Genomic DNA, 25,428 nt, shown 5'->3' on the forward strand with positions numbered 1-25,428 from the left:
TCCTTACACACCGGGGCGAATTCTTCATGCAAATAAATACGTTTTTTTTTTAAACCTTATAAAGTCAATGCAAGCGTCCACATCAGTTTCGCGAAGCGAAAAAGCGTATTTTAATTATTCGGAACGAGTCCGAATTTTGCGTATATTCGCATATTCGCCGGTGTGTAAGGACCTTAACACTGGTTTAATGTCACTTGCTGCATATGTCTACGTTTGCTTAACAACTGTGCTGCACAAAGTTGCTGTTACTAAATACTGAAAGTGAGAATTGTAGCACATGCAGGCAACTCACAGGAAGTAACACAACCCCCCTTTCTCTCAACAGGTACTTCCTGAACTAGTTTTAATCAGAAAGACTATCTTACCACAAAAATGCTTCCCCGCCTTGTAAGTAATGTGTGTGTAAAGGTCTCTGTATGTAGGTATGTAGAACAATGCAGTGTACCACACTGTCTGAGGCATGCTACTTCATGCCCCCTTTAAGTCATGAAGTTGACACATTTAAGTGCACATAATATATAGCTCACATTTCATAGACCCACTTCCATCCTACATGTGTTGTAATGTCCCCTCTCTTCCCTATTTTCTTATCATTACAGGGCTTTTACCCAACCGCATGTTGCAAAGGTGTTTCGTAAAGCTATTTATGTGTGAATTACACACATTATACTGCATTTTGATAAGCACCAGCTCAAACAGGAATAAACCAAAATATAAAACATGCTAAATTGAAAATTATGAATTAGACTTAAAAGAGAGGAAAAATAGTGTGGAAACACGGGTGGTGGGGTGGGGGTTTCAGTATCATTGTTGGAACACTGTGCTAGACATTCTAATCCCTTTTGTAAGGTTAGGCTGTGTTTTGAGGATTTTGCATGACCAAGACAACCATGATTACATTAATGAATTCTTTACATCTGGGAGCAACTGATTAGCTGTACCATTATTACCAATGGTATTGGGTACCACCTTGTAGGGCCTCTAGAACAGTGGTTCTCAAAGTGGGGCCCAGGGTCCCCCAGGGGTTATTGGGGCGGTTTTAGGAGGTCCCGGCAAAATGTGTTAATATAGCATCAAAATCAGTTTAGTTACTTTACTGTATAGCTGCAATTTGAAAATAGCTGTTCTACAAGCTCACAATGCGTGAGCTTGTAGATCTGCTATTCCCCCAAATCTCTAAAAGATTTGACAAATTTGAAATATATTTGAAACATTTTAACAACACAAATCTTGTATGTGGGTGCCTTGCACAAAATATTTTCAGATGGGGGTCTGCGGCCAAATGCATATCAGTTTGGCATGAAAAAGTTTTAGACCCACTGTTTTAGAAGCAGCATCTGTGGGAGGGAAAGAGACAAACGCGAGAAAGAGCGGCTGTGACTGTTAGACCTCTTCCTGTGGTTGCGTCACGTGGTCGGTTAGAGTCTTCAAAAGGAGCCAACTTCTTCTTCTTCATCCACTTCTTGGACAGACAGAAGACACCTGCAAGGCCTGTGGACGCGCTCGTCAATCACTAGTGTGGAAAAAAGACTTTTCGTTAAGGTAGAGTATGGACCACATGGCGTGTTTATTTAGTTGATCACACATTAGTTATGACATTGTAAACAATTATCAAATGAATGTGTTGAATAACGAAAAAGTCAGGCATTGCCAGATCTTATTGTATTCACTATGAATCTATTGACAGATACATGATGTGCAACTTGTACCCGAAATTGCAACTATACTGACCATGACTCAAAATGTAAAGATTCTACTTGTAGATTGTATATATGGTAATGAATCGTGGTCTCACATTGTCTTGAAGTAAAACGGATGTTTGCTCTCACTATTTAAATTATTTTTAAAAAGATATTTGCAAGTACATTTTTTTTTCTTTTTCGCATAGACAGAAAAAGCTTACTCATGCTAACCAAAATGGCTTCCTTAAGATAGCGCTTCCACAGGCAGAACTTAGAACAGTCTGAGATGGGTGTGGTACACAGAAAAATGTATCCATTTGTAACTCTTAGTGTAAAAACGTAACCAAATGGATCGAGGTTCATTTGGTTACATTTGTACAGTAGATATGCTTATGTCTCTTGCAGCTTTACTGCCATTGTTCAAAGATAAAACTGTAGGCCTGGGCTTCAACTGACTGAATTGCCTGCGTAAGCAAATATCTAACGGCAAAACCGGGTCAGTACATTTTCTGGTTCATTTGAAAGCACCGTTTTTCTTTTTGTGTAAATGTGAATTAAGAGTTTCAATTTGAGTATGGGTGTGTAGAGTATGACCATGTCTCTGGTGGGGTCAGTGAGTGCATCTGTGCGGAGAAGAAGCACAGGTTGCAGGAGAGAAGAGAAGAAAGAAGTGGGCAGACAGAAGTCAGAAGCGGACAGCTGGAAGTACAGTGCAGTCATCCATAAAGTAGAAAGCACTACTAAACTCCTCGCCACAGTGTAGTGTTTCCTACTTTATGGATGAGTGTACTGTTGTCTACGAGGAGAAGAAAAGACCCCAGCGTGGCGCACTCACTCAGGAAGTCCGGAAAAGAGGAACCCGCTTTGTCTCACATGGCCGTGCACTACCCAGAGTGTTACTTCTTGTCATTTCACATGGGCCGTGCGCGTGCCAGGAAGCAAAGTGTGTTTTTCTCTCATCGATTCATCTGCATGTAATGTATTCATCTGTATCAAATGTCCAATATGTCATTCATAAAAAATAAGACTTGAACTATTCTTGTAGATTTTCTTGTTAAGAATTTTAATTCAATAAAAGAAAGAAATCTACTGTAGAGTCTCGTTTCACATTCCTTTTTCTTTTATACTACATTATGCTTTGCTTCATCTTTTATACTATATTTGTTATCCATTGTCTTTTATACTAGACTAGATATAACGTGTACAGTACTGTACTACATTTAGGGTTTAGATCTCACGCCCATATATGGGGGTCTACAGTAGTAATAATAAAAGCGCAATCCAGTTTTTGTGAAAATATACATACTTTATTATTACAGTAAAAAGATCCATATCGAAAGAGTTCACCACAATTTCAAGTCAACGAGTCCTCTTTGCCTACATCTTAACTTATTGTTCCTCAATCAACACTGCTTAGACATGCAAAAAACAATCTGAAAAACAATATTAACAAAAAATGTATTTACAGATGAGCTTCCAAAAGGGTAATAAAAACAATATATAAAAGGTAAATCTTCCAATGGTTTGAAAGAATGAATGCAGGTCAGGAAAGACAAAAATAAAAAGCTTCCCTTGCTGTATGAAAATATACGACATAGTTTAAGTCCCAACGGCCAACTCTGTTCTTTACTGTATATACAGATACGACTCCTAGGAACATCCTCTCCACTGCATCGATGATCACACTACTCAAATATTGCAGATACATACGTCTGTCTAGAAAAACATAGATATGACAACAATAACAAATAAGGCCAAATCGTCATGCATGCAGTCAATAAACAATCTGTAAACAACATATTAAGACTAAACAAGGTCTTAAGGCTAAATATTATCAACTGATCTAAAATGCTACCTATGTTCTAGGTCCTATTCAGTCAGCAGAGAAGGAGCAGGACAGGTGCCTATTGATTATATTCACACGCCGGCCATTTTGCCCTCACGTCATAATCATTGGTGGGAGGGCTTCCCAACCAATCAGTATGACGTAAAAGCAAAATGTCTGCCATGTCAATATAGCCAATGGAGAGTGAGGCAGGACAGTCCTATAAAGATTGCAGTGTTACAGTGTAGCAGCCTACTCACTACAGAGCAGGTAGGATAATACGTGTGCAGTAAAGGCTGTGAAATACAAATATATCAGTACAAATATTCACTGTACATGTCAGTAACTTATAACACCTCCCCTCCCCTCCCAAATAAAATAAAAATAAAAATAAAATAACATACAGCACAGCCTTAATCTTGCCTCTATCCCGGAGATTCAAAGTCTGTATCTAAAGTGTCATCACCAACCCCACCCTCCCCTCATTCATACTGTACTTGGCATTTTTCTGCTATTTATAATGCTCCCTTTTTTATATAACACTGATGGGTATATACACAAATCACACTAAATGAAAAACATTCAGAATAAAATAAAATTGCCTCCAACTTTTGCAATCAGGTGAGCTTTGACTACACCTGTCCATCTGGGATGCTTCAGTGGGGTGGAATATGCTGTATAATGTAGGTTACGTTTATGAATTTATGTAGAATTATGTTTGATCCGCAAAAAAAACCATCTGTCTAGGTTAGTTTCACCCCAGTGAATATCCCCAATGGCTTGATGCTTGGTCTCTAGCGTAGCAATGTTAGCAGGCAAAGCACCATAGATTTTGGCATATCTTTTTTGACAGCCGCAGATGCAACAAGTGGCTCAGCATACTAAAAGACTACCAGTAAAAACCTGAGAAATTACTTAACAGCCCTGTATCAAAGAAATAAATTATCTAATCAGATTCTTAAAACATACACGGCATAATACATTGCTACTCAACAAATAGCAAGCCTAACTAGCGATATGATTGAACACTAAGGCCTGGTCCACACATTTGCTTCAAAAATGTTTGTTGTGCATGTGAAAACATCATAGCTGGAGGGAAATGGTGTCAAACACCAAAGTATCTCATGACTCAAGTCTACCAAACTGTCAAGGACCAACAAATACAAAAATACTGCTCTATTTTATGTGCAGCTAGTACAGCACACAATCTTGCACTACAACTGAGGATTGTGTTGTGATCCAGGGGGTGGGCAGGGCACTAACTCCAATATGCATGCCAGGATTGGGCATAACGTTTTGTGAAATTTGTGAAAAGGGGGCCTATAACCATTTTTTTGCATTCAAAGGGAGGCTTTAGCAATATTTTCTCTAAGAAAAGGGGAGCATAAGATTTTGTTAACCATAATGATTGACAAATGAGTTGCTCCTTGGCTATGAATGGACTATTATGTTTTGGCTCAGAAAACTAAAATTCTTGTCAAAAGGGGGCATTAACTTTCTGGGCATTAGAGAAAAAAAAGGAGGTTAAGTACTTATGTTTTTTCAGCATGAAAAAATTGGGACTCTGTGTCCCACCATGCATCTTCTTTGACATAGTACAGTAAGAGCCTCCCCCTGGGGTTGTGATAACAGGGCTGTTTTGAGTTCAGCTACGCAACTCAATGGAGCGTGATGAACCCCCACATGACACTAAGTCCATGCCACAGAAAGTCATCACAGTTATATTGTACTTCTGTGGGTAATAATATTAGCATGACGTTTTGAAAATTGGTCAAAACCCTATAATAACTTATATCATAAGTTGCTTATAACTTGTCTCACTTTACAACACTCCTCAACTGGAGGCTAAATAAGAGACGAATAGACATTGAAGGGAATTAATACAGACCCTATCACAATACAGTAGCGTCACAAAACACCAGTGCCATGTCCGAAAACTGTTCTGTACATACACAATCCTAACACCAAGTACTGTTTCATGCAGTATTTGAAAAATATGAACGTGCTACGTGACAATTTCAACATACGACATTCAATCATGTATTGAATCCATATGCTGCCTTGCATGTCTTGTGGGAGCAGTTTTTCACACATCCACTCAATCAAGCCTGGAAAACAGTACAATAAGCTGGCATTTTCAGTGCATCGATATTGGAGAATAAGTATTGCCTGTTGAGCAGTTTTAAAAACGGCACATTGAAGCAGCCTACTGATCAGCAGGTACAAGATACTTTTTGGACATGCCACAGGTCTCTCTCTCTCTCTCTCTCTCTCTCTCACACACACACACACTCACACTCAAGTCTGTCTGTGGGTTTTATAAATAGTTAACAATGAAAAGTACTAACAAGAGGTTGTGACAAAATAATAACTACATTGGATCCATTGGAACACAGGTTCTTTTTTCCATTAGCCTGATATTTTGGACATAAAAGGTCTCTGCCCGACAGCTACGATGTAAACATTGAGGTGAGCTGTGACAGTGGTAAAGTCATGAATATCATGAGTTCTGAGTCAACATTATTTTTTGACAAAGGCATCAGTTGTCCCCCTCCAGTGGGGCAACTCTGGGCAGCTTGCCTACTTGCACCACAGAAGGGCCACTCTCCACATTCTTACTTGCTCAACACACTTCAACAAATGTTAACGGTATGCTTTCCTTAGAATAAATTAGACCTAAGCTACACACATTACAATGGATGGCCAGTGTCTTAAATGGCGCTTCATAATTGCACAACATGCAACTTGGTGACAGGTAAGTGAAACGCCTGACACAAATTAAAGACCACGGTTTGTACAATGGCCAGGTCCCCAATCCCATAGAATCCCACAATACATTTATAATGTAGGGATAACTGAACAAACATTTTAAATACCTCCATTCAAAACACGCAATAGTGCATTTGTTTTCATTCGTGCAGAAGATATAGACAGTTGCTTCAATTGACTTGCATCAACTGAGAAATGACTGGCACTGTAATCTTGGGACGGGAATCTTTATACATTAGCTGTGTAAGGTGGAGACTAAGTCTGGGGCTACCACTCAACATCACTCTGACTGCAAAAAGCTAATCCAATCCTTAAAGAAGAAATCTGCCTCTATTTTTTGTGAATATGGAATCACTGCTGATGGTCAATGTAGTCAATAGAAGCAATGTAATCCTCACTGTGTATTATATTGATGTAGAAATGTGACTTGCCCATAAAGCCTTACCGACAGTGACTTTATGTACCACTATGCGTTGCGTTTAAAGCATCAGCACAGACTAGCAATCCATGCTAAATTAGCCTGTAGTCTTTCTGTACATCACATGGCGGACAGAAGAAAAATAGATTTTGCAGTGCCGCCCAGAGATACAGATATGAGCAAAAACTGCAGGTGTTTTTCACAAGTTAACCTTATTGCAGATTGATATAGATAAGGTTGTATAGCAGTGAAGTGCTCTTTTAATATTGCTTTATAGCTGGTGGTGGGAATGAAAACACGTAAGCTAATCATTAGTTAATACCTATTTGTAAGCCAAGCGTGATGAGCTCTTGTGATGTTGCAATGCCTTGTTGATTTTATAAGACAAGGTTTTGCTGTAGTGATGCTCTAAAGAATTTAGAATAAGAATCACGTCTATTAATACTGACAGGTTAGTGTATCAGCAACTAACCTCATAGACTAACAACTGACACAAACTAACCTCATAGACTAACAACTGACACTAACGGCAAATGGAAAAAAGTGTTTTCAATGTGAAACGAGTGTTTTGCATTAAATAGGCCAGCACTCATTCTTTCTTGCTGGATCCCAGCTTTTTGAAAAGCTTCCTCCCTTTTGAGAAGAAGCTCTTCTTCTTCTTGCCTGCTGGGGAGGAGTCTACTTGTGTTGGGCTTCCTGCAGCATCATGAGGTGGTGGAGAACTGCACACCTGTGTTGTGGATGGGACTGGTGCCGGGTCGGATATGGGGTCCACGGACGAGGCGAGTTTGGGGTGTAGATCTTGACTGTAGTCAGTCTGGTCTTTGGAAGAAGGTTCTGCTGAGGCGTGCAGATTCTCTTGAGGTTCCAGCGTTGAAGGTCCAGGACATTGCTGCTCCACAGAAGCAATCAAGTCCACCTTCAGGCAGAAATGAACGAATGAGTGAATCATCTCCGATGTATTTAACAAAACACAGACAATGTTAACGGATTTCATCCAGTCTTTATATGGAGGGTCACAAAGACTTAAGGGCGAAAAGGGAAGTAGGGACAATATCTAGCTATTCAGAGATCTCAGCCTTTGTCCAGCTGATCTAATGAACTCAAAGACATTGGGCTTGGAAGGTTTTATCTATAGTACTAAGGTTAAGGACTGAGGGAGGAACATTCTAACAGAGGGTAGACAAGTGGCACTACTCTGAAGGGCGTTCACACTTACAATCAAGTCTCAAAGTGTACAGTTCGTTTCTGCTTCTGCCAAAGGCCATGCAGGAAACAAGAGGGGGCGAGAGAAATGCAATGGGGTGAAATCATTGCAACACTGAAAAATGATATGCAACCCACTGAACATGCATACAACTGAAAGAAACTTTGAAGAAATTTTATGATGTATGTGGAAAGTGGCTGACGAAAAGAGAAAAGAAACTTTAAAGAAACGTTGATGACGCCCGATGAAAATGACTGAGGCAAGACTTGACTTCTATACATCCGTCCACGGCGTAGAGTAATTCACTTAATACAGTAATGCATGTACATGTGCATTACTGCACACAGATTGAGTTCTCCTGCTACCTGTGGCTCTTTCTTGGGTTCTGGTGCGGGCTGGACTGGAGGAGGCCCTGACGGAGCCTCCTCTGGCAAGGCCTGCAGGAAGTTGGATGGTGCAAGGCCTTTGTGTCCATTCAGGTCTCCCTGGTAACAATAATACAATAAAATATATTGGAGTCAAGGCAGTACTTATTGAGCCCCAGAAGAAAATGGGGATAATGTTGCTGTTATTAGCATTATTGTTTTAAAGGAGAAAAAATAAAGAAGAAAAAACATTGTATTGTCGAGTGGAAATTAGTTACATGAATTGGTGTATTTCTTTTTTAAGTTAAACAACAAAAGGGTAGATGTAATAAGCTTAGGCTTCAGTCTATACCTTATTTTTTCATGAAAGAAATGTTTTGATGAATTCAGTATGTTTTGTATGAAAAAAAAATCAACTAGAAAAAAATAAGCTCAAACTAACAAAAATATATAAATAATAATACATTAAAATAAGGTTTTCAAAAGCTACTCACATAAAAGAAACCATCATCGTCCATGTCACCAAGTACATTTATGATGTCTCCCGCACTGAAGGTAAGTTCAGCCTGAATGGGACATAAACAGTAGAATGATAAGCGGGCATTCAGTTACATGCACCTAAATCCTAATTTATGTTTCTTTGCATGCTGACATGACTTTTGGTGCGCAACCATCGTGCGAAGAAGCATAAATTAGGCTTTAAATGCCTACACTGTGTCTCTCGAGTTAAAGTACAAATCTGTACTGTAACAAGTTATTTCCAGCACAATGTACAATTCTGACCTCTATATCTGTGTTGGGGGAGCTCTCCCGAGGATCATAATCAAATATGGCCACCATTCTGCGGGCTCTTTGGGCCGGGTTCCTCACAACAGCAGCAGCAGCAGCAGCAGCAGCAGCAGCAGTTCGGCTGGGATCTGTCAGTGAAACAGAGCAGCACATACAGTCACATACAGGATTCTGGGGAACACAGATGCACAGTGATCCAATCAGCATGTCAGCATGCATGTCATAATCCACTCAGCATCATGCTATGCCGAGGTAATGTCACAGCAGTGCACTAAAACACATGGAGGAAAGAATGTCATGGAATAAAATCTACGCAGAATAATTGTATTCACTTCTAAAAGAGGACAGCGGTAGGGGTGCAACCGTTCCTTTTTTTTATACAGTAGGAAAAATAGCAGATCTACAAGCTCACGATGTGGGCTTATAGATCGGCTATTTTCACTATTTTGCATGACATCATTGTACAACAAAGTAGAAAATAGGGTGGTTAATAAATAAAGTAGTTAATCAGACAAATCGATTCCTTGAAAGAAAAAGTTGCTTAAAAATAATTTGATAAATAGAAAAAATCGCTAAGAAAATAATGGATAGTTGCAGCCCTAGATAGAGGTTTCAGTTTAGAGAATCCATTAATTTCATATGATGGTTAGGACAGAATTGTGGATTGTGTTAGGGTTGTTATCTTTAATTAGCACCAGGAAAACGATGACATACTATAAAGAGACAAAATCATTTATACTTTAAATGAATCTATAAATTAAACATTTAATTTATGACCATTTAAAACTTTCAAGCACTTTTACAGACTATTTCTGCATTTTCAATGATATCATTTGGTAGAATGTCTTTATGTGATCTATCTGTAATAAAATATTACAAAAATATTTATATTTGACAGCCTACAGGAAAGTGAATCCACATGGAAAACGTAATTATCCCACATTACAAAATTGCCAAAGTAAATGACATTGATCAAGGCTTTTCCATCAAAGCACAAGCTTCGTACTGCAGCCAAAAGCTTGCAATTCCACATGGGAAATGTTTACACGAAGTACATTTCCATAACAAAACTGGGCATTAAGACCTTCTTGAAAATAACGCTAACATTACCATTAAGACAGTACCATCAAGCCAGAACATCTCCAAAATGTAGGATGAACTTTATGCTTCAAGTAAGTGTTATTTTATGATTTAGGAAGGACTTTCATTGCATCTTCATTGGGAAAAACAAAACCGTGAGTCCTGAGACGTTATCATGACCAAAATCCTGAATGCTCCAGACACAGGAACTACTAGAGAGACTAAATTGGAAACAGGAAGAGAAAAGGCAAGAACTCCTCTGATTAGTAGAGCAGTGGTTCTCAAAGTGAGGTCCAGGGACCCTCTGGGTTCTTTGAGGGGGTTCCAAATAGACCCTTACAGGTCTGTAACTCTGAGAGGTCCTTGAAATTAAAAGGTTTGAGAGCCACCGGAGTAGAGGCATGCTGGTGTCCAGTGCAGGGGGAAACTGAAACAGTCATCTGATCATGCTGGAGAAAAGAAAGGCAAGGCAGGGGGTGGGGGGGGTTGGCTGGTGGTGTACAAACCTTCACTGGAGTCTATGCCCTCATCCCAGAGTGCAGCAGACTCCACTGGAAGAGATGGGGTGTGGGGAGAGTGAGCAGGTTAAAGAACTTGATCACGTTTCACTCTAGGCATTGACACAATTCCATTGCATGAGAAGATACTATCACTGAACCAAAATGTGACCTTGAAACCAAACCAAAATATGCCTCAAGTTACTCGTCGATAAAACAAACAAAAAAACTAAACAAAAATGACAAAGGCACAGATGGAAGAGACAAGAGGGGATACTCTACTGTCAAAAAGAACATCGACATGCCAATGTTCTGAATTAGCTATGCACGTGCCCACAAAAAGAACAATGTCTCCGTGTTCTAAATGGACATGTGAGCTGCTCTACCCAAGTCAGTCAGCTGTCACTTCAACTCACTAAAGCTTTATTTATACTTGTTTGCACATTGTGTCTCGCCCTGAAAATAACCAATCTACAAGGCCATTAGACTCATTGTGAGCTTGTAGATTAGAGTTTTGACAGAATCTTGGTTTCCATAACTTGTAATCATGGTTGTCCAATTCAGGCGAGAAGAGCTCGTAAATTAGTTGATAAGTTACGAAAAGATAAAAAGCTTATGAGTTTATCCACATCAGGTGTGTTTCTTGAAGATTGTATCTGTAGGTAAAACTTGTGGATTCATTTGTAGCATTGAGAAAATCTACCCATTTCCATATGGGGATATGCATAGAAAGCATGTTAAATACTACTACTAAATCTATGTTTTGTCTTTGTATATTTATGGTTATAAAACTGAATCGGTATTCATGGTTGTGCCACTGTAACTGACATGAAATTATCGTAGTGGGTCTGTATATAAAGGACTGCATATACAGTATGAAGCCTTACTTTATACAGAATATGAGGCCTTTTTTATTTGGGTCGGCTTAACATATAGAAGCCGTTTCGTGTCATTGCTTGACTAGTTAACCTTAAATCCCCTCTGGTCATTGAGTGAGAGGCAGCAACGGAAAGAGTGAAAGCCAAAGTGACAGAGAGAGAGAAAATCACACCAGAGTTAGAGAGTAAAGGAGTGAGGCTGACAGCGGCAGTCAGCAGCGAGACACACCTTTCTTGGAACGTCTCGGTTTCGGTGGTGGAACAGGGCGGCGCGGAAGCTGTGCGTGTGTGCGAGTGCCTTGATGGGAGTTTTAGAAAGGAAAACCAAATTTGAAACCAAAAGGGAACACAGAGAGATGCAACATTGAGAGAAGCAGACAGGACAAAGAGACAGAATGATAGGCCAGTGAAGGGCAATTCAAACAACGACAACCAATGAGCAGCCAACACGGCAGTGAAGACCAAGTGGAAGTGAAAAAGTTAAACCATCTGCAGAAATACTCCGAGAGGAAGTAGGAAATAGAAGCATAGTGTCAGCTTTATCTGCTGGGAGGCATTGCTCTACAGCCCCAACCACTTACCCCACAGGCTAACACTTTGTAATGCTTGCCTTTGACACTTTATGACAACACAGTTTCCGCAATAGCAACTCAAGTGAAAGAAAGAGATACTAAAACAAATATGAGGCGTCACTGAATGGTAACATTTTGTGCAATTCGTTCCGTCCAACGGATATACAGTATAATGTGAGGACTTGTTTCTCTGAGCTCCCTTCTGAGAAAAACGGATCAGAGCAAAGATTTTATTTCTCTCCATTCTCTCTTTAGAAAAGCAGTTTTCACTTTTGAGCTTCTGAAATTTTTCTCCAACAGAATCCAAATAAAAATAGTGAGTCTCAAGTCCCAGCTGAACAATTTAGAGACTATATAAAAAGGGAACTGAGAACAGAGCAGCTGCTATTTTCACATGCCACTTAAACATGAACAATGGAGATTTCATGAACAAAAATAAAACACCAGTAGGAAGAAATATCCAAACGTCCCTCATTTTTCAGCATGACAGAACAAGTGGTAGAGGGCGACATACAGTAGTTAAAGTTGACATGACAATAGAAATCTTGAATTTAGTCTGAAAGTGCACATAAACATTTGGTGATTGGTGGATAAAAATGACAAACAATGTTGCCATACCTATTTTCTCCATGGAGGCATCTGTGGACAAGAAGCCCTGCTGTAGCAGCTGCTGTCGGGTCTCCTCATCCTCCACCTGGATCTCAGATACCATGTTGCACGGCACGTATCCCGCATGGCCACTGCTCTCCCCTCGGTAGAACCCGTCTGCGTCTTTATCTCCATAGACCTGAGGCAAAGAAAACAGAGTCCATTGGCTCTTTTCCACTACGAGAACTAAGCAAAACGTTTTCCACAGGTTCTGGATGTGTTTCCATACACCATGGTTCGGTTTCAGATAAGGTTCTCCCTGCTCAGGAGGTAGTACTGTTCCCAAAACTCAAAACGTATACTTTCTAAAATAGCAAAAATAGCAGATCTACAAGCTCCACTTATACTGTAGATCGGCTATTTTAGATTTTTTTTACAACATAAAATAACATAATATTGACAAAAATAAGATGTGCTATTTTTGGCGATTGTTCCCCTAGAATAGGGATGCTGGGGTTCAAGTGGTTAATATGACATAAGCTATACTACAATACAGACACATTATGAAAACATAATGCAGAGTTATCTTACTTTGATGATCTGTCCTTCTCTGAAGGGCAGCTCTTCCTCGGCAGCATCGGGGTTGGGTGACATAGTGGAGGGGTCGTATGGGAAGAGGGCCACGAAGATACGGATGTCACTGTTGCCTGTGGTCTTCACCGACTCAATACAGCCTGCATAGACATAGTTTAAACATGTTTACTTTGTATCCAGATTCATACACTCCAGATAATATTATTATAGTTTCAGCTTGGTGAAGCTGAGAACTGAATTACAATTTACAATTAATAGCATTAGAGCAGACGCCCTTAACCAGAGCGACTTACAATAAGCAAACACATACATCAAATGCAGAGAGTAGTGCCTCAGTAAACTAGGTTCACAAGTAAACCAAGAATCTAGCATCAGTCTAAACAATTACTATCAAAATAATAATGTACAATGAAATTATAGGATACCAGGTAGGTAAACAATGAACCTAGCATCTGTCTAAATAACTTGCTATCTAAACTAATTCCCCCCACAGGATCAAAAAGGTCTAATTATTTGTAGTTACTGCACTGTGCACTGTAGTAAATGGGACACTATTGTTTCTAATGATGTATCTATCTTTTCTTTTTTTTTGGCTCATATGTAGTCACATATGAGGTGCACACAGCAGTTGGCCATCTTATACGTTCATTATAGGTCATTTTGTGTGATGGGAAAAAGGTCAACACCTTGTCAGACCATGTGAGTGAACTACAATCTACTGCAGTGGTTCTCACACTTTGTAATTTCAAGAACCCCCAGTTCGGTATACATTCCGCAAAAGACACCCATAACTATGACAGTGTACAAATGGAACCAAAACCCATTTGGATGATTTGGACCCAGTCTTAACTAACCAGAAGGGTGCAACATGGCATGGCAATTCTGAAAAGGGAGCTGGTACTGTAATATCAAGCCATTTTTCATGAAACTGCACTCAGACTAGCAATGCCCATGCTTTAACACATTTAACAAATTGCAGTAAAGTTAGCAGTTTATGTTAACACAAACAAAGACCTTCCCTTTATTTTTTCACACGTTGGTAGCTGTTGAATACAGTCTTGTTGCATTGACTATCGCATTGCACTAGTCAAACTACACGAACATGGCCCAACATTTCTGGCACAACCAGAAATCAGGCGGAAACACAGTGAATCAGCTCGTAGACCTTGAATGTCCTAAGTCTAAGACAAACAAGTTCCTTTGGGATACTGCTAAGTGGTGGTCTGACAAGTGGTAGAGGCCATTTCCAAAGACCCCACTCCCCCACCCCCACCCCAAAAGCCAGTGCTGCCATGGACTGAACCACTGATCCTAAGCTGTATGAGCCGCTTGACTACTGTTGACAACTCGTGTTCATTGAGTGCATGGCAAGCCAGGCAAGGGAGGAAATAAAGTAGGTCCTAACAATCTGATTGAAAAACACAAAATACAGCCCATATAAATCAACACTGTTGTATGCCCTAAAGTGTTACTTTTCAGGAAATGGGAAGAAGAACCTGTGTTCCAATGGATCCAATGTAGTTATTTAGTCATAAGCTGTTGTGATCCCACAAACTTCTACGACAAAGTACGGCATTAATTAAAAAAATAAAAACATAAAAAGTTGAAACACAGACAAGGTTTCTGCCTGACAGCGACAATATATTATATGCCAGAGAGGGGAAGAGACCAATTTGCGCCCAAAATAGCTTTGAAAGCATATCATACAAGTCGATACAAGTAATAGACAATAGCCTGACATACTTTTTGCCTGGGGCACAGTTTTTGAGGCTATCGTGACCAGGGTGAATTGTATGCTAACTTTTAGCCTACAGTATAACACAGTATAATAAGAGTAAGTGAACGTGAAGGACTGTAGCAAGATTTAAGCTGTGCCAAAGTGACATCTTCCCCTATCTCATTAGAGGATCAGCCCATCTGTGGCAAGAGTCAGGGTCACAGAAATCGCTCACTTTCACATCCTCACTGACTTTCTGGCAGATACTGTCGTAGGACTACAGTACACTGACTTCTCTCTGCTCCCTTCCCTTATCTGCACGCACGTGTAAGAGCTTGCAAGTGCGGTTGACTGTGCATTTGCACACAAAACCAAAATAAAAGGGAAGCTTCACTCGATGAAGCTGCAATGTATTTTAGCACAACGATGAGAGAGGAGGAGAGAGCAAGACGGAAGGGGGGAGAGAGTCAGAGATGGACTCGTACTTCTGCACGGGAGGGTTTCATCACTGACTAATCTAGGTTACTATTTTCATGGCTGACACTTCCTCCCATCTCATGTCATGACAAGCCACTTTGAGTTAAGCCGGTTCTCAGATTAGTTCTCTCTCTCTCTCTCGCGCGCGCTCTCTTTCTTACGTCCTCCCCCTCTCCTTGCTCTGGTGTGTTAATCTGTCCTACAGTTCTGTGGGGGAGGGAGAGCTTCACCAACAGCAGGCACATGTGTGTCAGCATTATGTCACGCATCTCATTATGTCACGCATCTCTAGTACATTCATCTGAGAGATGGATAGTAACATACTTTCCTAGTTTACTTTGTGGACCGAGCGAGGTGACCTCCACACGGGCCATGGTACTGTAGCTGCCAATGCCCAGGATCAGTGCTCATAGCCGGGTAAAAGACATGCATATGGGACCGCCGCTGGCCCAGCGGTCAGGCTCTAATGCGAGTCGTGGGTTCGACTCCCGAGCCCAACGGCCTGTCCTGCGTGTCACCCCCGTCTCTATCTCTCCGTTTCCTGTCCGTCATACTGTGTACTATATCAATAAAAGGTAGAAAAGCCCCCAAAAAAAAGCTCCATGCGGTTCAACCCCGCTCTCATCGCTGTGAATTGGCTGAGACACACAGAGCTCCAGTCTCCTGAATGGTTGGTCATTCTGGTTAATCAAACCACATTGTAACACTCTCATATTATCAGTTAACATGTTGATGCAGAGCTGTGGATGTGGTCCACTCCGGGCAGTGTTGACCGGGTTAATAAAGTAATGGAGGCAAAAAATGGCTGCAAACACAGGACATTCGCTGCAAGCGAACTTGAAGTTGGAGAGCAGCTGCAGTGGATACTGAAGGAGTACTCAGATTTTTAAGTAAGTAAAAAAATCACTGTAGAAATGCTATGTTAGAAGTAACAGTCCTGCGATCAAAATTCTACTTGAATAAAAGTGCAAAAGTATTGGCATGAAAATGAACAAAACGTAAAAGTAATGTATATATAAGAAATAAACGTTATGCAGAATGGCAAAGGCAATGTTTTCAGAATATTTATAAGTTTGTCAAAAGTTTGTGAAAATAGCAAGCAATCTACAAGCTCACAAGTTGAGCTTGTAGAACGGCTATTCAAATCGCAAAGTATAGGGCGTAATTGGTAAATGTATGTTTTGTAATAATAACCTAACTCTGTAAGTAACTAGTTACTAAAGTTGGAGTAAAGATTTTACAATATTTGCTTCTGAGATGTAGTGGAGTAGAAGTATAAAGTATTGAGAAATGGAGATCCTCAAAATAAAAGTACCTCAAAATTGTACATTACTTGAGTAAATGTGCTTAATTACTTTACACCACTGGAGAACTAACTTATTTGTAGTATAGGTGGTCTGGATCATTCGCCTTCCTGCACTGCCTGGCTAGGACAAGCCCCCTTTAGAGCTTTTGTAATAATATTGTAAAAAAATCTTAAAAAGGCATCTTACAGTGTCCATGTTTGTTGATATTTCTGCTCAGAGTACTTTATGGAGGCTAGTCTGGAGCTGCGTGGAACTCCATAATTTGGAAGACTGACGTCACATTTGATGAAGCGAGATTCGAGGCAGCTCGATGGCTTAAAAGCTGATTACACGGAGTGAGGGGCATTAGCTTGAGAGAGAGAGATATCACACTGAATCAAGGGATGGAGAGCCTGTCTGATGCTGAGCTGAGGTTGATCCAGCAATACGCAGTGGATGTAACTCTGGACCCTGATATAGCATACCCCTGTCTCATCCAAGTATCAACATAAAGAATCTCCCAGACAACAAAGAGAGATTCTCTTCATGTCTCTGTGTTAGGGGAAAAAAGGCTTCTCAGGAAGGTTTTACTATGAGGTTCAGGTTAAAGGGAAGACTGTCTGGAGTTTAGTTTAGGAGTGGCCAGAGAGTCCATCAACAGGAAGGGAAGAATCCCAACAACGGTTACTGGTCTATAATGTTGAGGAATGGCAAGGCTCCTACTCTCTGCACTGATGTCCTCCTCCCTGTAAGAGAGGTCCAGAAAATGGGAGTGTTTGTGATTATGAGGAGGGTCTGGTGGTCTCCTTTTATGATGTGGCGGCCAGAGTTAATCTCTACTCTTTCACTGGCTGCACCTTCACCGAGAAACTATCCATACTTGTTTCAACAATAGTGGTAAAAACTCTGCTCCTCTATGATCATCTCTCCTGTCAATCACACTCATTAGACTAATCCTTACATTTACTATGAGGGCTATTGCATTTACAAGAAAATGAGTAAATGATATACTTTAATGTGAGCATTACAACATGATATTATGTTATGTGATTGAGAAAATCTTGAATCTAATTTTCAGACAGTGGAAATCATACACATTAATATTTCTGCCAAAAAGTGTTGAATGATTCAAATATGTAAAAATAGCACTGTGTTCATGTATACTGCAACTACAACTCATCAGTAATTTCCAATTCAATAATGCAGTTTCAGTACTAGCATTTAAATGGGTTTGTTAATTGTTACATGTTTATCATCATTCAATTTAAGTAAGTAAGCCTTGCCGAGCCCTGAGGCCCATAGGGCAGGAGCCTATCTCCTGTTTCCTTAGCGTGAGGCAGCTTGATGTACTGTACAAGTACATCCCCTGGACATGACGCTAGTATGTCGCAGGGACTTACCCCAATCCAACCCTTGATGCTGAGTGCCAAGCAGGGAGGCACTTGGTCCCGTTATTAGAGTCTTTGGTATGACCCGGCCGGGGATCGAACCCCGACCTCCCAGTCTCAGGGCGGACACTCTAATCACCATCATTCAATTTACCAGCGATTTACTCTCCAACTAACCTGAACTTCAGCACAGTATGTCAATGGCATGAGTACTCTGCCTCTGATTGGATTAGGTTTAGGCATGAGTAGAGAATGATTGGTTAAGGTAGGGTAAAATTTCAGGTCAAGCCCATCACAGGTGGGTCTTGTCTTGGAGGGAAAAATGTCAGTATTTCCCCGATGAAAATACAATACAATCATACAATCAATTGTATGGCGTGTGTGTGTGTGTGTGTGTGTGTGTGTGTGAGTGAGATTTTTGCACTCTTGTATATCATTTCAGGCAATGAAAACAAGATTTGCAAGTGTTCTTCTGACACGACCAAAGTTTAGGTTACAGGAGCTGCAACCAGGTACAATACAACCAACCCAACACAGACAGCCACAATTCTTTTGACATAATTACAGGCAAATGGTATGGAGCATCAAAGCCCGGTGGAGGTTCTTTCTTGGCCTACTGGGACTGTGCTTGCAAAGTTTCATGCTGATCGATCCAGCGGTGCCTGAGATTAGCTGTTCACACACATACACACACACACACACGGACGAAAACATAATCTCTGCCTCCTGGCCCTTTTGACATGGCGGAGATAAGTCTCTGACCTTTTGGTTGCCTGGCCGGTGAGCAGGAAGTGAACTCTGATTGGCCTCTCTGCGCTGCTCCTACCTCCACCGCTGGGATTCTGCTGGACTCCTGCTCAAAACACATATGTATATACAAGCAAATAATTAGACATGCACCGTATCTCAGGCAGAAACATAACCTGGCACATTAAGACACCTGGGGTTTTGAGAAAAGATTATAGCAATCACAAAACTTTTTTCATACGTCCTTAAAAAAGGGATTTACCAATTTCCATGACTTGGTTCCATGGATTTATCATAGGTATGAGCCATCAATAATGTAAAATGTATGTGCATACTGTATGTGGTGTTGCTACGGCAACACAGAAAATCCATGTTTACCAACCCTCCAGTGACGTAATTGTCAGTGGATGAAAGGAAAACTCCATGCTGGCCTGTGCTTGGCTGGTAGCATTACTGATACCACCAGCACTGACTCAGTGCGAACTTTGATCTATGCTTTCAATTCAGTAATAGCTTATGCAATGGTAGCACAATATAATGATAATTAAACAAACCCCAGGTTTCCCATCAGTCCATGGTAAGAATCTAGCCGTCATATTTTACTTGTATCACGGTGTGCACAGAAAAGGAATGAGGTACTGTATCTCCACTGAAAGGGACTAAGCAATGCGATGAAAAGAGAGGGTCTAGGTGTGTCACAAGCACAAAGGGATTTCAAGTGGTATTGGAAAAGTAGTGCAGTCAGACAGAGATTCACCTTAGGAGACCTGACAAAAACACTTGATGTACATTGGGAGAGAGGGGAATGAGAGATCAGTGGAGAACTAAACACGGCCAAATGGGAAAGATGAACTGGCTTAAACCTTTTGCATCCGCCCTCTGCAGTGCACACAGAAGACACCTACGGGGGCAGCCGTAGTTTATTCGTTAGACAGGCGTCTGATAAGCAGAAGGTCACTGATTCGCCTTCTGACCCCGGTCTATGTTGACAAATAATGGTAGTGTGAAAGGGCATGAGGTTGTATGCTGTACAAAAACTGCCCTCCACAGGGCTCCCTGTCCTCTCGTCACTGTCTGCTGCTCAGATCACTGATGGATGACCCTATAAATTGGGAGTCTCCTGACTTTGTGAACTAACTAATCCTCCAGGAATGATCCTCCACCGAAGGACACAAAAGGTTACAGCCGCTCTGCTATAAAGGGAAGAGGGGGTGCGGGACTGGGGTACTGGACTGGGAGAACACACCCTTTGCTGCTGGCTTGCAGCTGCCATCGCCTGCAGATCAGCCTTAGACCGCCTGAGGTGTGGCGGTCTACCGTGCTCCACCGGTGCCCCTTCCACCCACCATTCAGAGCTCATCTGCTCCATCACTACCTCCCCAGGTGGGTATTGCTCTGTCCCCTCGTTGTCGTCTGCTCCGTACTCCACATCAATCTCCGTGCCACGGCCAGTCGGCGATCTCACCCGCCGCACTGTCTTGCTGACGATGTAGGATGCTGGCGGGCACTGACTCTGACTCCGGAGCATGGCCTCCCTCCTGAGGCGGTCCCCTAGACCTCTAATCTGCGACACGGTTCTCTCTCTGCTGGGAGGGGCCATCTGGGGAGGACAGCCGGCTGAGACCTGCCTGTTGTTGGCACCTGAGTACACACCGAAATCCTCCCCTTCAGGATAGCTGACGGTGTCCACTGTGTCAGCATAGCGAACTCTGTGCTGGGTCTTGGGCCTAACCTGCAAAGGTTCAAGCCTGGAGAGGAGCTCTTTGGCGGGGGTTCTGGGATCCCTGCTGAGGTGATTGTGATGGTGATGGGGCTGGGGGTATGGGTGGGGGTTGGTTTGCTGTGGCTGGGGGCGGTGTCGAGGGCTATGCTGGAGGTGCTCCGGGCCTCGAAGATGACCATCTCTATGACCGTGTCTGGGATAAAAGTCACTGGGCCTGGGGCGGGGCTGCCTGCGGTGGGACGAGGGCTCCCCTAGGCTGTTACCCTCTTCCTCTGTCAACTCAGGAATGCTGAACAACTGCTTGCTGTGGTGGGCTTGAGGAGGCAACTTAAGGATCTTCTCAAGAAACTCCTCGTCACTTTCCGGGGGGTCAGACTTGCGCAACTACAGAGGCCGTGGGAGGCAGAGGCGAGTGGTAATGGGTCAGATATCGTGACGTTCATTGAAAAGAGAAGGAAGTAAAGACCCAGCCGCACGAAAAAGGAAGAGAAAATAAACAAAAAATAATCAAAATAGTGCACTCAAGGAAAACAAGACAGAAAAACAAAGGAATAAGAACGAAATGGCAATGCAGGACAAACTTAAAGAGATGAGGTCCAAATGGTGCAAATTATGGTGAGTAAAAGTACCGTGCACAGTAAAATCCTCTGCATTCACTTAACTCAGAGTCTGTAACAAATGCCTAATATATATAAAACTGGGGGTCCTTGAAATTAAAAAGGTCAAGAATCACTGTTTTACCCTGCTGGCTGCGACCATATAACCCCTGGGTGGTGCCTCTGTAGAGGAGTAGAGATCCTCCTCTTCTTCCTCTAGGATGTCAGAGAGGTCTGAGCGGCTGTTGTCTGCATGGTAGTCACTGGGAGGCTCCACCAGCCCTCGTCCACTATTCTGCAATACAGGACACAGCACACACACTTAATCAACCTACAGTACTCATTCTGTCATGGAATTTACATTTTAATTAGGTTATCTCTACTTTCAAAATATCCAGCCCCTTATAACTGAAGATAATGGCAAACAAACTATTTTATAGAAAAATACATTGGAAGTCCAGGTAAAGATAAACCAGGTAGAAAATCACGTCACTAGTAAGGTTAAAAATCTCGTTTTGTTTCAGGAGAATAAACTGTGGCTAATGGAAGGAGGCTCAATAAAACCAGAACTGACCTGCTCATTCTCGCTGTACACCGTCTCCTGCTCTTGTCTCAGGAAGTCCTCAATGGACGCCAAGCGTGAGTTCTCCGTCTCCTCGTCTACCTCTGACTCCTGTGGCGAATGGCTACATTGCCGGAGGGAGTGAAAATGCTGAGGGCTATGGAGCTCTCTGATTGGAGCTTGGTGGGGTGGGCTAAGGAGGCGCACAGGGCTAAGGAGCTTGGCACTGGGTTCATCAAGGAACTCTTTGATGGATGGGAAAGGGCGTAAAGATCCGGGACTTTCTGTGTATATGCGCTGATCCAACACTACTGCTGTCAGTGGTGGCACCACCGCCTCTGGTGCTGGTGGGTTTGGTACCGAGATGGGAGGTGAGGTAAGATGAACCTATAGACAAAGGAAGAGAAATATTCAAGATGATTTATTCAACGCTAAATAAGAGACAGAGGTTGTGATGTGTCTAATAAAAAAATCACAAAGTACTTATGGAATTGTGGACAGCTCATTAAAAAGAAAATGGTAAATTTTAAAAGCATGTCGATAATCATACATCTTTAAAAACTCACTCAACCGTGGAGAGGTCCCCTCTGTTTACTGTTTAAGTCCAACATGGTTTTAAGCATTTGTGCACCCAGCATCAATTGTGAAATGGGAAATAGCTTCTACCCTCACTTACGGCAGAACATTCTCCTCAACACCAACAAAAACCTGGTTAATTTGGCTGTCTAAGTCATCCATTTGACTTATCACTTGGGGTGAAGTGTCGGTCCATCCAAAGGACTACTGTAGAGCTTTTATTCTCTGCAGTAAAAACAGAGAGGTTGTCTTTGTGTTTGAGGGGCTTTTAAAACGTTTTGTGATCATTTCCGTTAATGAGATGTCTGCGACTCCGTCAGTACCTTTGAGGTTTTGATTAAGACACTGGCAAAGATCTATGACCCTTATTTAGCGGCTTGTGGCCATTTTACTAGATAAATGCACGGGACCATGCTGAGAATTACAGGGCTATTCTAGGCAAGAGACAGGTAGAGAGACGCTTACTACTGGAGTGATAGTGGAGGCTGCTGGTAAAGGGGTATCACATGCTGCCAAGGCAGCAGCGGCTGACGGATCGGCCCAGGCCTCCACGTATGTGGCAGATGAGAGAAGGGCTTCTGTGTAGCAGGGGACAGGACAGTTGGCAGGGGTTTGCTTTGTGAGGCCAATGGCTTGTGCGTCTAGTGGCGGGCTGTGGGGCAGCATGGGGATTTTGGCAGCAGAGTTCCCGTAGGAGGCAGATGAGGGCAGTATGGTCTCTGCAGGGGCACAGGGCAGAACTGGCACTACCGGGGAAGGAGTGGCTGGACCTGCCATGATCGCAGCCAGCTTGGTGGACACGGTGACTGGCAGAGAGTCACAGGACTCCCCATGGGCAGACATGGTGCGGACGGTAATCTCCTGGGCTGCCTGCAGAGACTGGATCTGAGATGGGCCCAGCAGAGCACTGCCCGCTGTGGGGGATGATACTTCAAGCACCTTGGATAAGAGTGAAACAGCAACACATTTAAACATCGCCCCATTCACACAATAATTCATACATCATTAGCATAACTTCAGCATATATGTTTATTGAATGCACTAAAGTAATGCACTGCTAAGTCACAAACAAGTTGCGTAGAGTGAACACTCTATTCCTTGCCTTTCTTCTGTCAGCATATAGTGTGTATCCAGTGACGCGGACCCCATTGGAGGTCCCGGCAGCATCTATGGTGACAGGCAGCCAGCTGATGAGAGCAATCCCTGGGGAAGGACCTTGTTCCAGTTGCACATCCAGAGGGGCATCTGGGGGACCTGACACAGCACGAATTACAAATTATACTTTATCTAGTGATACTGTATTCAAAAGCTAAGTGATACGCTTTAGTTTTTTTGTTTTTCCCAAAACAATTCACTTCATCCCATATAAAAAATATACTGTATGTATATTGACCAAGTTTAGACAAGACCAGGCAGCACTGTTCTGGAGGAAAAGGTTTCAGGCCAGGGTTTTTTAGAATTTGTCACTCAGGTTCTTTTTTGGATGATAAAGTTGCGTTATGTTCTTATCTGGTGTTATCTTCTGAGAAATTATTCATATTAGTAGTCCTTTTGGTGACACCTCTGGTAGCTCCGTTGTCATTACAGCTGTCTATGGTCTGTTAGAACTTAGAACTGCAATTCCCAGAATTCAGTTCAAAACAAAACCATGGAAGTACCGTGCCAACGGTATTTTGGAAAGCTACAACAACATAGTATGTATTAAATACATTCCTGGTTTATTTCCGGGGCCTGCGTCATAACATTTTATTTTTAGCATTTTCTACTTTATTTCAAGTAGGTCAGTCAGTGTAGAAAGACAGGAAACCAAGGGCAGGAGAGACATTCATGAAAAGATAAGGGTCAAACCTGAACCTGGGCCCTCACACTCACTAGGGGATTATGACATTTAGCCAACATTGACTCAATTAATCAGGCAAAAAAGTTTTTACAGAGAAAAACAAGCCATTAATGGGAAAATGTTCTTATATGGTTGAAGCTGTGAATAGGCAATGACATTTATTGATGCCGGTTTGGTAATTGAAGTGTGAATCATTTAACACAAATGCCAAATTGATGTGTGTAGATAACCTAGATACATTGCAGGTGTCAGTCTGTCATTCAAATAAGAATAACTGATCATATTATCAAACACCCCTACCTTCCACTGTGTGCATCCACTGACCTGCTATCAGAGTGTTGAAAGTGATAGTGGCGTTTTTGTGTTCCCGCCGCTCCACAGGCAGTTCCCATGGCGTGCGGTGCGGCCGCGCCTCCACTTTCACCGTGTGGTGCAGGCTGGGCGTGAGGTTACTGAGGCACAGTGAATAGCAGCCGGGTTTCACCAGCTCACACTCCTCCTCGTTCAAGGACACAATGTGCACATAGTTACTGTTGCTTGGCAGCCAGGTAAAGTTGGCGGAGGTGGCAGTGACGCGTTCCACGCGCAACTGCGTGGGAGCCACGCACACGTCCCGCCCCACCAGCATGCTGCACCGCAGCTGGTCCGAGGGGCCCCTTTCCGTCAGGCTTTGCACTGACACGCGGTAGGCCTTGAGGTTCACGTCCAGCCGCTCCAGCACCGCCTTGGTCTGGGAGCCGAAGGGCACGTTTTGCCGCAGTTCCTGGTCCACATACACATTATAGCTCAGCACATTGCCCCAGCCTGCCGGCACCAGGGGAGGGTCCCAGCCGATGATGATGCTTTTTGCCAGCTGTTTAATGAGGGTGAGCTTGCGTGGGTAAGGCACAGTGTCCACTCCCACCTCCTCCAAATCCAGGTCTAGGCCGTTGGTGAGGGGGGCTGGGGTGGCGGAGGAGGAGACCGAGGCCAACTCTGATGGGGCGGAGGCGAGGCCCGATGCCAAAGACATCTCTGTCCTCTCAGAGGCGCTGATGCCCGTGGGAAGGTGGTGGTGGTGATGGTGGTGGTGACTGGCACTGTGGAGGCTGCTGTCCAGCAGAGAGTTATGGGTCATCTCCCCCACCTCTGGATGGGGAGCGCTCATGACATCATCATCAGAAACCCGCTCGACAAAGTTGGAGGGGACCAGCCCTCTCCGACCATCCATCAGCTCACCTGAAAGGCCACACAATAAAACAATGAATTCGAT

General features: G+C 42.6%; 1 protein-coding gene across 2 annotated transcripts in view; it reads right to left on the reverse strand.

The window, feature by feature from the left end:
• Positions 1–2,967: 2,967 nt before the first annotated feature.
• tspoap1 (TSPO associated protein 1) overlaps positions 2,968–25,428 on the reverse strand; it is a 78,063-nt gene continuing 55,602 nt past the window's right edge. For both annotated transcript variants that reach the window (XM_080434870.1, XM_080434869.1), the window contains 14 exons: positions 24,501–25,394; positions 23,439–23,590; positions 22,802–23,275; positions 21,773–22,147; positions 21,344–21,493; positions 18,895–18,985; positions 13,262–13,404; positions 12,701–12,869; positions 11,740–11,808; positions 10,642–10,686; positions 9,050–9,183; positions 8,761–8,832; positions 8,267–8,386; positions 2,968–7,613 (listed from right to left, as the gene is read on the reverse strand). In XM_080434870.1, coding sequence (XP_080290996.1) covers positions 7,284–7,613; positions 8,267–8,386; positions 8,761–8,832; positions 9,050–9,183; positions 10,642–10,686; positions 11,740–11,808; positions 12,701–12,869; positions 13,262–13,404; positions 18,895–18,985; positions 21,344–21,493; positions 21,773–22,147; positions 22,802–23,275; positions 23,439–23,590; positions 24,501–25,394 — 3,218 coding nt within the window. In that variant the 3' untranslated portion in view covers positions 2,968–7,283. The remainder of the gene's footprint in view (positions 7,614–8,266; positions 8,387–8,760; positions 8,833–9,049; positions 9,184–10,641; positions 10,687–11,739; positions 11,809–12,700; positions 12,870–13,261; positions 13,405–18,894; positions 18,986–21,343; positions 21,494–21,772; positions 22,148–22,801; positions 23,276–23,438; positions 23,591–24,500; positions 25,395–25,428) is intronic.

Source organism: Gymnoscopelus braueri (genome assembly GCF_963280865.1).
Source record: "Gymnoscopelus braueri genome assembly, chromosome: 8".
In the NCBI taxonomy this organism is placed as follows: Eukaryota; Metazoa; Chordata; class Actinopteri; order Myctophiformes; family Myctophidae; genus Gymnoscopelus; species Gymnoscopelus braueri.